An 11,490-nucleotide genomic window follows, 5' to 3' on the forward strand; every position below is an offset into this window, starting at 1 on the left:
AGTGAAAACTAGCTACCTCATTGCTAATGAAATCGCAGTGGCTTCAAAACCATTTAGTGAGGGTGAATTTGTAAAAACATGCATGATGAAGGCAGCGGAGATTGTGTGCCCTGAAAAGCAGCAGGCTTTGCAAATATCAGCCTGACAAGAAACACAGTTGCAGACAGGATTTCCGATCTTTCAGTGGATTTGGACAGCCAGTTGAAGCAAAAAGTAAAGTCATTTATTGCGTTTTTTCGGTTGCAATTGATGAAAGCACGGACATTACAGATGTTGCACAACTGGCCATTTTCATCCGCGGAGTTGATGACACATTGACCGTCACCGAGGAGTTCGTGGAGTTGGTGCCGATGACAGATACAACGACAGCAGCTGATATTTTTACCGCACTCGTCGGCGCGCTGGACAGGGTCGGAGTGGACTGGTCCCGCGCTGTCAGCCTGGCTACAGATGGTGCGCCCTCAATGATCGGGAAAAAAGCAGGCGTTGTAACAAAGTTCAGAGAGAAAGTGCAATCTGCAAATGGAGGACGTGATTTTTTGTATTTTGCACCAGGAGGCTTTGTGTTGCAAGTCATTAAAGATGGATAACGTCATGAAGGTGGTCATCCAAACTGTTAATTTCATCCGATCCAGAAGCCTGAATCACCGTCAGTTTGACAGCCTTCTCAGAGAGAAAGACCACATCTATGGCCTGCCATACCACACTGAGGTAAGATGGTTAAGCCGAGGTGCTGTGCTGAGGCGTTTCTTTGATTTACGAGAAGAAATTGAACAGTTCATGAAAGAAAAGGGCAAACCAGTGTTAGAATTTCATTCCGCAGAATGGATGCAGGACCTTGCATTTATGGTGGATGTTACAGAGCACCTGAATAACTTGAACAAACAGCTGCAAGGGCGCAACAAAGTTGTCACGCAGTATTATGACAGCATACGTTCTTTCAAGTTGAAGCTGTCATTGTGGGAGACGCAACTTGCCGGTGGTGATGCAGCTCACTTCCCCTGTCTGAAAAATGTGTGCGCGACCCAACATGTGGCAGACATGAAGCGGTTCAAAGATAAAATAACGGGACTGTTACGGGAGTTTGAGCAACGCTTTCAGATTTATGTTTATATGTTTTTATGTTGATGTGCTATTGTTTTTAATTGATTTTATTTTATTTGTATATTTAACCTATTCTTGACTCTGTGGTTCTTGCACTTGTTTGGGGAACAGGATTTCATTATTTGTATCTACATTTCTGCCTGAGAAATGACACCCTGATATAGTTCTGTGATCTGTGATATACTTCTGTGAATCACTGAGGCATTGTGTGTGCTTTGTCCTCAGAACTTTCAAATAACTTGAGGTGTTTTATGATTAATAGTGATGTTGTGCTTTTGGACACTGTCCTCAGGCTCCAGCTTTATGTTTATATGTTTTTATGTTGATGTGCTATTGTTTTTAATTGATTTTATTTTATTTGTATATTTAACCTATTCTTGACTCTGTGGTTCTTGCACTTGTTTGGGGAACAGGATTTCATTATTTTTATCTACATTTCTGCCTGAGAAATGACACCCTGATATAGTTATGTGATCTGTGAAACAGTTCTGTTAATCACTGAGGCATTGTGTGTTTGTGTGTTTTTTCTTTAGAATTTTCAAATAAACTTGACGTGTTTTATGATTAATAGTGATGTTGTGCTTGTACTATTTTGGACACACTGTCCTCAGGCTCCAGCTTTATGTTGTACGTTGATCGTATTAAAACAAAGAAAACAATCTGAAGTTGTTGTTTTTAAGTTATATATACCATGATTTGTCCGGTCCGGCCCACTTGGGAATAGATTTTCCTCCATGTGGCCCCTGAGCTAAAATGAGTTTGACACCCCTGCCATAGAGAGTAGATTGTAGACCTTCCAGAGGCCCAGGACATAGAGAGTAGATTGTAGACCTTCCAGAGGCCTCGGCCATAGAGAGTAGATTGTAGACCTTCCAGAGGCCCAGGCCATAGAGAGTAGATTGTAGACCTTCCAGAGGCAGAGGCCATAGAGAGTAGATTGTAGACCTTCCAGAGGCCCATGCCATAGAGAGTAGACCTTCCAGAGGCCTAGGACATAGAGAGTAGATTGTAGACCTTCCAGAGGCCTCGGCCATAGAGAGTAGATTGTAGACCTTCCAGAGGCAGAGGCCATAGAGAGTAGATTGTAGACCTTCCAAAGGCCCATGCCATAGAGAGTAGATTGTAGTCCTTACAGAGGCCTAGGACATAGAGAGTAGATTGTAGAACTTCCAGAGGCCTAGGTCATAGAGAGTAGATTGTAGACCTTCCAGAGGCCCATGCCATAGAGAGTAGACCTTCCAGAGGCCTAGGACATAGAGAGTAGATTGTAGACCTTCCAGAGGCAGAGGCCATAGAGAGTAGATTGTAGACCTTCCAAAGGCCCATGCCATAGAGAGTAGATTGTAGACCTTACAGAGGCCTAGGACATAGAGAGTAGATTGTAGACCTTCCAGAGGCCTAGGTCATAGAGAGTAGATTGTAGACCTTCCAGAGGCCTAGGACATAGAGAGAAGATTGTAGACCTTCCAGAGGCCCAGGCCATAGAGTAGATTGTAGACCTTCCAGAGGCCTCGGCCATAACTCAGTCATGCATTGATGTCATTGGGAGACTAAATGAAAATTTGACATAAATGGAAGTTAAGATTCACACCAATTTGCTGACAGCTATCCAATCCTTTCAGATCTACATGAAGTGGTTAGGCCAGGGGTAGTGGGTTAGGGTCTGTTTCTGGATAGGACGCAGCCAGGTTCTGTGAGTTCAAATACTTTCTGTTCCACGGGTCAGAGGTCAGGCATGCAGGGATGTCTGGGTAACGTTGTCCTTCAGAGATTACCAATGTGATCCTGGTTAATCCACACGCTAACTATCAGCAGGCAGGGCCCCACACTTTTTACACACAACAAGAGAAATCTACAGGATCTGCTCTCTCGCTCTCTCTCTCTCTCTCTCTCTCTGTCGCGCTCTCTCTCGCTCTCTCTATCTATCTATATCTATCGAATAGATCATGTTTAGACTACAGTAAACCATCAAGTCTGGTCTGGACCAGCGTGTGACATCACCATCAACAGCAGATTAAACAGATCAGTGTCTGTCTTCAACTGTCAAACACAGACACATAGCTTGCGTCCCAAATGGCACCCTATCCCCTATATAGTGCACTGCTTTTGACCAGGGCTCTATTCAAATGTAGTGCACTATATAGGGAATAGGGTGCCATTTGGGACGCTCAAGTGACCTTCAGTACGGAGAGCCGTTGAGGCCAAAATGAAATTGTTCAGCTTCACGTCCACCACACTAAGGGCTCAGGTTACAGGGTTGCCGGACGGGTTGCCGGGGTTCCAAAAACGAAACGTAAAAGAACACATTGATTGATTGATGGTCCTGTGTGGTTTATTGAAACAATGTTGGGACTGGGAACACACTGTAACAAGACTCCATTAGTGGCCGTCAGAGACATACATGTATATTTAGAGTAGGGACATTTGAGGTTTCTGCATTGTGATGCATTTACATGACACCACAGTATTCTATGGCAGCCATGTTAGCTCCCCGTTAACATTACATGGGGAATATTTAAAAAATGCTATATAACTGGATGTCTAGAATTTAGAACGATGTTCAAAATTCTTTAAAAGTTGGCTGAGCTTTTCTAAATATATGGCTCTGCTGTCCACTTTATTCACCGCCCTTTGACCTCGTCCTACTCCGCAGCACCTTGACTGTGTGATCTATCCAGGTCACGGCAGCGGCACCACTGTAAGAGTACATTGTGTTCTACCCCAAGCTAGCCTGGGTGCCAGTATGCTTCTGCTCTTCTGACAACTCCTCCTGGAGTTGTCATGACAACGTTGACAATGGAGTAGGCCAAATCTCAACCAGATCTGGGACCAGGCTAACGCCAAGTAGAGCTCGAACTCACAACCTAGGACCTATGGACAACATCACACACCGCTCATTGTCAGCTGACAACAGTCTTAGCCAACAGAGCAAGAGATCAGTCTGTCTCTCCATGACTGTTTGCTTTTAGATATCAGTGAAGGTGAATGTCACTGATGTATTCCAGCCAACATGCTACACCAGTTTTTCCCAATTCTGGTCTTGGGGACCCAAAGGGCTTTGTCCTTGCACTAATACACCTAATTCAACTAATCAACTCATCATCAAGCTTTTTATTATTTCAATCAGGTGTGATAGTGCTGGGGCAAAAACAAAAATGGGTCCCCAGGACCAGGATTGGATAACACCGACTACTGTATCATGTTATAGCTATGGTGAACCTTCACTCTGCTGACTACTACACCATGTTATAGTTATGGTGAACCTTCACTCTGCTGACTACTACACCATGTTATAGTTATGGTGAACCTTCACTCTGCTGACTACTACACCATGTTATAGTTATGGTGAACCTTCACTCTGCTGACTACTACACCATGTTATAGTTATGGTGAACCTTCACTCTGCTGACTACTACACCATGTTATAGTTATGGTGAACCTTCACTCTGCTGACTACTACACCATGTTATAGTTATGGTGAATCTTCACTCTGCTGACTACTACACCATGTTATAGTTATGGTGAACCTTCACTCTGCTGACTACTACATCATGTTATAGTTATGGTGAACCTTCACTCTGCTGACTACTACACCATGTTATAGTTATGGTGAACCTTCACTCTGCTGACTACTACATCATGTTATAGTTATGGTGAATCTACACTCTGCTGACTACTACACCATGTTATAGTTATGGTGTACCTTCACTCTGCTGACTACTACATCATGTTATAGTTATGGTGAGTCTTCACTCTGCTGACTACTACACCATGTTATGGTGAGCCTTCACTCTGCTGACTACTACACCATGTTATAGTTATGGTGTACCTTCATTCTGCTGACTACTACATCATGTTATAGTTATGGTGAGTCTTCACTCTGCTGACTACTACACCATGTTATAGTTATGGTGAACCTTCACTCTGCTGACTACATTTACATTTTAGTCATTTAGCAGACGCTCTTATCCAGAGCGACTTACAGTTAGTGCATACATTATTTTATCGAACCCACAACCCTGGCGTTGCAAACGCCATGCTCTACCAACTGAGCTACATCCCCTGACTACTACACCATGTTATAGTTATGGTGAGCCTTCACTCTGCCAAATGTTGGAACAATAAAGCTTTTCTGAATCTAAATCACATCATAGTAACAAGATGCACAACATTAGTCAACACTCTCACACTGATTGCTTGTTCTGACATATGCTAAAATATAATTATGTTAATGTTCTTTCTGTCTACACTGTTCTGTATATATACCTCTGTCTGTACAACACGTATCTCTACTAACTTGATACCTTCTACTTTGAGGCAAAGAAAAGGAGGTATAACATGACCTTGGATTTTATTTCTCTATCCATTCAATGTATGCGATTAACAGAACTGTTCTATGAAACAGTAAACACAGGTAGCTAATGTTGAGTACAATATTTGTAATATTAACACCTCTAAGTAGATTCTACAGTAGGGTTGAACAAAATTCACTTTTTCCAGAAATACGGGTAAGAGTATCCCTGGATTTCTAGTTTATACCCTCCAGATTCCAGGAATATTTCAACCGGGATTTCTGGAAAACTTGGGAATGTTGGGAAAGTTGCCGGAATTGTGCAACCGTATTCTACAGTAAGGTTTGACTTCAGTAAAGAATGTTGCAGATCTTCAGTACCTTGATGGTATGTAGGGATGCAACATTCCTGAAACTTTCCCAGATTCCCAGGGTTAGAAAAACAAAAATCTGGAATTGGCAAGGAATAAGGAGGAAATCCGGGAATCCTCCAATGGGGATTTCTGGGAGACCTGGGAATTATTGGTATTTTGCAACCCTAATGGATATATGTACGTTATAAGGTCACAGGGTCGATGGCAACCTAGTAGGTTAAAATAAATAAATAGACAATTCAAGTAACAGGACAGGATAGCACTTTATCCTTAGATGGGTCAATCTGGAAGATTAGTTATACAACACTTGAGCATAAATATATATATATATACACACACCCACACAAAACACACAGAGATTCTCTGAGTAAGAACTAACTAACTAACTAGATCTAGACCAGAACATGAAGGGATCTTGTTACCAACAGAAGGCACAACCGATGGGACATAGAAATTGAGAGCATAGAACAAACACATTTTGCATATATACATGAACACACCCTGAGGAACCTCCCTGCAAATCACAACATCTAACACCACCTCTCCCTGAGGAACATCCCTGTAATCACATCGAACACCTCCTCTCCCTGAGGAACATCCCTGTAATCACATCGAACACCCCCTCTCCCTGAGGAACATCCCTGTAATCACAACATCTAACACCACCTCTCCCTGAGGAACATCCCTATAATCACAACGTCTAACACCACCTCTCCCTGAGGAACATCCCTGTAATCACAACATCTAACACCACCTCTCCCTGAGGAACATCCCTATAATCACAACGTCTAACACCACCTCTCCCTGAGGAACATCCCTGTAATCACAACATCTAACACCACCACTCCCTGAGGAACATCCCTGTAATCACAACAACTAACACCACCTCTCCCTGTGGAACATCCCTGTAATCACAACAACTAATACCTCTCTCATCCACCCAACATGTTTCTTACAAACAACTTCAGGGGTCGTACATGTATGTATCAAGCGTCTCAGAGTAAAAGTGCTGGATCAGTTTTTCCTTTTAGACCACTATGAATAAGATTACATGGACGTGGGTGGGGGGACTGATCCTAGATCAGCACTCCTCTGAAGCGCTTGATACATACAGCCCCTGGTCTCTTGCAAAATAGATTTTGATCTCAATGAGACAAAGCTAGATAAATAAAGGTTAAATAAAAACGTAACTTGTTCTGTTTCACGTAATGTATTGCACTTCTACACCTGTACAGTCTGAATGTCTGTAAGTAATGTGCTCCGAGTCCGACTATGCTTTCTGGGTTGCCCTTGACGGGATTGATAAAGTTGTGTTGAATTGAACACTGTACGTGTTGCTGGCATAGTATTAGGTGGATGTATTTGTATATGTACAGTAGACCTAAATTATGTAACTGTGCTCCAATGATGCCTCCTCCCTGCCCCTGATGATATCAATAAAGTTATATTCACTCCTCCTTGCCCCTAAGGATATCAATCAAGTTATATTCAATAAAGTTATTTTCACTCCTCCTTGCCCCTGAGGATATCAATAAAGTTATATTCAATAAAGTTATATTCACTCCTCCTTGCCCCTGAGGATATAAATAAAGTTATATTCTATTAAGTTATATTCACTCCGCCTTGCCCCTGAGGATATCAATAAAGTTATATTCAATAAAGTTATATTCACTCCTCCTTGTCCCTGAGCATATCAATAAAGTTATATTCACTCTTCCTTTCCCCTGAGGATATCAATAAAGTTATATTCAATCAAACTATCTGTTTTGAGTTTTTTCTAAGGTGTGAGAGCCTGGCCTGTCCTCACATGATGACAGTGTGTTGTCACCCTCCAACCATGCCCTCATGCCTTGTCTTGATGCCCTTGAATTGAAATAACATTTTAGCAGTTCAGTTTTAACAGTTCAGCTCTCAGTGCTCGGGTCCTCCTCTGTTTTCCTGTTCCCTCAATTGAATTGAATCTCATTAAGTCAGTTCAGTTCTCAGTGCTTGATTCTTCTGTTTCCCGAATTGAATCTCATTAAACCAGTTCAGTTCTCAGTGCTTGATGTTTTCTGTTTCTTGAATTGAATCGAATCTCACTGAACCAATTCAGTTAGTTCTCAGACCTCTGCTGCAGTTCTTCCTCTTCTTTCTGTTTCTTGCGTGCGAGGTGGGCCTCCCGGGCGGCCTGCAGCCTCTGTTTGGGATACAGGAAGAAGGCTAGGGCCACGCTGGCCGTACCGTCCCCGCTCTGCCGGGAGAAACACAGGAAGGTGGCCCACAGGAACGCACAACAGCCCATGAAGGCTGTCCTCAGGTATAGAGGTATCAGGATGAAGTTTAGGAACTGGGGAGGAGGGGGAGGGAGGGAGCGTGAGGGGGAGGGAGGGGGAGGAGGAGGGGGGTGAAGAGGGTAGAAGGGGGAGGGAGAGAGGAAGGTGGAAAGGGGTAGATAAAAACAGGTGTCAGTTTGAAGTACATCAGAAAATAACACTAGTGTTGTATTACAGCACACTGCACATGTACCACTGACTGACAGGTGTGTGTGATAACAGTTATGACATCAGATCATCACTCCCGCAGAAGAAGATGGTTATCTCTAACAGTAAATAAACCATGATACAGAAATAGAACAGAGAAGGATGGTGTGTGTGTGTGTGTGTGTGTGTGTGTGTGTGTGTGTGTGTGTGTGTGATACACTACTGTATTGACACAGCACAGGATCAACCTGATGTTTATAGTAAATTCCGGTGCATGTGTATTAGTTGGTAGGGACATTTCAGAGCAGGATGTTATGCCTTCACCAATGTAGTTTATTATCAATACATTGGGATATTTACAGTACAGTAACACACTGTCTATCAATGGCATCCTTATCATTCACCTGCATGAAAGGCCAGTACATGAGTCCAGTCTGAAATTCAAAGAGACAAGATACATGTTAATTATCAAACCAAGTCAAATACAGCATTCCAAGAGCTCCGTTTTAACACAGATCCTTCACATCATTAACTGACTAGCAGGTCTGGTCTGCCTGCCTGCCTGCCTGTCTGTCTGTCTGCCTGCCTGCTTGTCTGTCTGTCTGTCTGTCTGCCTGTCTTTCTATCTGTCTGTCTTTTTGTCTGCCTGCCTGTCATTTCTATCTATCTGTCTGTCTGTCTGCCTGCCTGCCTGTCTGCCTGTCTTTCTGTCTGTCTTTTTGTCTGCCTGCCTGTCATTTCTATCTATCTATCTATCTGCCTGTCTGCCTGTCTGCCTGCCTGTCTGTCTGTCTGTATGTATCTATGCCTGCTGAGTTTATCTCTCTGTTTGTATTCTCTTTATAAAGTGTATCGTGAGACTGTGATAATAAAGCACTTTAAATAAAGTTTGACTTGATTTGCCACTCATATCACAATCAGAGACTTCTTCCAGCAGCATCCCTCTCTATGTCTCTCCACTCCTACTGCCCTGTACTCTTCTATTTTATTTCAACAGGGGGAATATGTTCTACCCGCATCTCAGTATTATTTTACAGCGGTTGTTGGGCCTGGAAGAGTTGGGCTCGTTGCTTGTTTTCCACTGGCAGTAATTGTCATGCATTGCCGTATCCCTGGCCGCCTGCCCATTGCTGCGCGAAAGCGGTGCCATAATCTGGGTTAATCGGGGGTGAGCTCAGACCAGGCAGGCGGAAGGTGACTTTCTTTCTTCTCTGTCTGTATGGGTGGGCCGGCCAGCCTGTCGGTCGGTTCCAGTTCCTTCTGATTTCATCTTACCTTGTAGGTGTTGAGGAACTTTTCTCTCCAGTCCTCGAAGATATCGTCTTTATTCTCCAAGAAACTCACTCCTGGAGAAGGAAGAAGGAAAGACTTTAGGTCACACTTTAGGTCACACATTTGCACATGACCTTTTGAACGAGTACACGTTAGATCACTGCAGTCTGTTCATCACATTCAGCATTTACAAATACACACATCCAAGGTTAGGCTATAGGAGAGTAGCCTAACCTAGGCCTATCACCCAATGGACATGACGCATTGGTCTGTTTCTATATACGGTTATTCTATGTAGGCCACTTTAGAAAATTCGAAAATTGTTATAGGCTATAATAGATTGACTTATATTAAACGTTCCACAGTAAAATGCACGTTACCTGTGTAGAAGACACTAGTTGCCAAGGGCGACGCAAAACTTTGGTCCAGGAGCAGTTTGCGGAAGAGCATTCCGGGAGATTTTCCGGGGAAACGGCTTTCCAAAGCCCGCAACCAGAAATAATTAAAGTTTCCATGGAAGCTAATGGCCACTATGGCAACATTTCTGGTGTGTTTCCAGTCCATCTCTTCTCTCTGTGCGATCATCTGATGGACGAAGTCGCCGCCGGCAAACAGGCAGCCATACAGAGTAACGTTGGCTAGCCATGGAAAACGTTTAACCGCTTCTTTTACAACGGCTTTCCTCATTTTGAACACGTTCATTTTGAACTGCGGTGTTCTACGAAAACAGAACAGAATATCATATAATTTTGTAGTCCATTGTTGGGTGAAACTTTAAAGGAAAGTTGTCTTCTGCCTCTCCAAATCCTTCTAGGTGAAGAAACACACGTTGAGGGAGGCACCGGTCGGTCAGTGGCAGTACAGCGCCCCTGGAGCAGGTTATAGGTTAAGTGCCTTACCCAAGGGCACAATGGCGGGATAGGTGTTTTACAGTTCCTCCAATTCACACACTTGGCATGCCAGCTAAATTTAGTCTACGCTTGTATACCTGCGATTGTTAGCTGATGTTAGTGAGTTAGCAGAACCGGACAATACATTCATGTTAGCCAAAAGGTTTAGATTTTACTTCCAACCATTGAAGTACTGTTACGCATTCTTAGATCAATCAATCAATCAATTTTATTTTATATAGCCCTTCTTACATCAGCTAATATCTCGAAGTGCTGTACAGAAACCCAGCCTAAAACCCCAAACAGCTAGTAATGCAGGTGTAGAAGCTAGTAATGCAGGTGTAGATCTTGTTTGAGTGAGAAAGTAATGCGGCTCCATAACAAACGTCCCACGAGACAGTGTTGTAACGCACCAAATCTGCCACAATTCCTTTGGGTCGCTTCATTTTGAAATCCAAACAGGAATGGTCCGTATTTAGCTCTCCTGTCATAGCTCATCTAGCCTACTTAACCATTATGCATTCACACATTCTATCTTTATAACAACGGACGAATTTGATAATGGAAAAGTTGAGAAATCCATCGATATGTTACATTTAAAGCATTTCATTCGTCCATTCTAGATCAACCGGTCCCTGTATACCGACCAGTACCGTACAGTATCAGGTTGCTACCTACCAAATCCATCCTGTGCGTCAACCGCTAATCTGGAGGACTGTCCCGCGAGGCGCTCAGATTTAAAGCGCGCTTCAACTACTCCACAAATATCAATGACCCCTGTTAGTTTTTAGAATAGTGGGCATGCTCATTATAAACCCATCTGATGTGTTGTAAATCTGTGAAGCTGCGTGCACTGGACGCCGCGCTTCACTTTTACGCGCATGTATGGTGGCCGGCGGCTACGTTCACGCACAGCTTGTTCTCTCTCTCTCTCTCTCTCTCGCTCTCTCTCAATTCAATTAAATTAAAATGGCTTATTGGCATGGGAAACATATGTTTACATTGCCAAAGCTAGTGAAATAGATAATAAATAAAAGTGAAATAAACAATACAAAATGAAAAATGAACAGTAATCTTTACACTCACAAAAGTTCCAA

The 11,490-nt window shown here is 43.0% G+C and overlaps 1 protein-coding gene across 1 annotated transcript; it reads right to left on the minus strand.

The window, feature by feature from the left end:
• Positions 1 to 5,438: 5,438 nt before the first annotated feature.
• LOC121570158 (mpv17-like protein) lies at positions 5,439 to 11,116 on the minus strand. Its single transcript, XM_041881652.2, has 5 exons — positions 11,072 to 11,116; positions 9,884 to 10,221; positions 9,507 to 9,577; positions 8,636 to 8,665; positions 5,439 to 8,098 (listed from the first exon to the last, which is right to left on the minus strand). Exons 2-5 carry the CDS (start codon positions 10,203 to 10,205, stop codon positions 7,865 to 7,867), a joined length of 657 nt encoding a protein of 218 aa, XP_041737586.2. The 5' UTR covers positions 10,206 to 10,221; positions 11,072 to 11,116; the 3' UTR covers positions 5,439 to 7,864.
• Between the last annotated feature and the right edge of the window lie 374 nt (positions 11,117 to 11,490).

The sequence above is a fragment of the Coregonus clupeaformis genome, unplaced genomic scaffold (assembly GCF_020615455.1).
Source record: "Coregonus clupeaformis isolate EN_2021a unplaced genomic scaffold, ASM2061545v1 scaf0093, whole genome shotgun sequence".
NCBI lineage: Eukaryota > Metazoa > Chordata > Actinopteri > Salmoniformes > Salmonidae > Coregonus > Coregonus clupeaformis.

Bases quoted from the DNA above. Each gene is read 5' to 3' on its own strand.
- LOC121570158 (XM_041881652.2), bottom strand. From the start codon at position 10,205: ATGAACGTGTTCAAAATGAGGAAAGCCGTTGTAAAAGAAGCGGTTAAA. The intron at 9,578-9,883 runs GTAACGTGCATT...TTCCTTCTCCAG, and splicing joins AACTAGTGTCTTCTACACAG to GAGTGAGTTTCTTGGAGAAT. The intron at 8,099-8,635 runs GTGAATGATAAG...CCTCCTCCCCAG, and splicing joins TGTACTGGCCTTTCATGCAG to TTCCTAAACTTCATCCTGAT.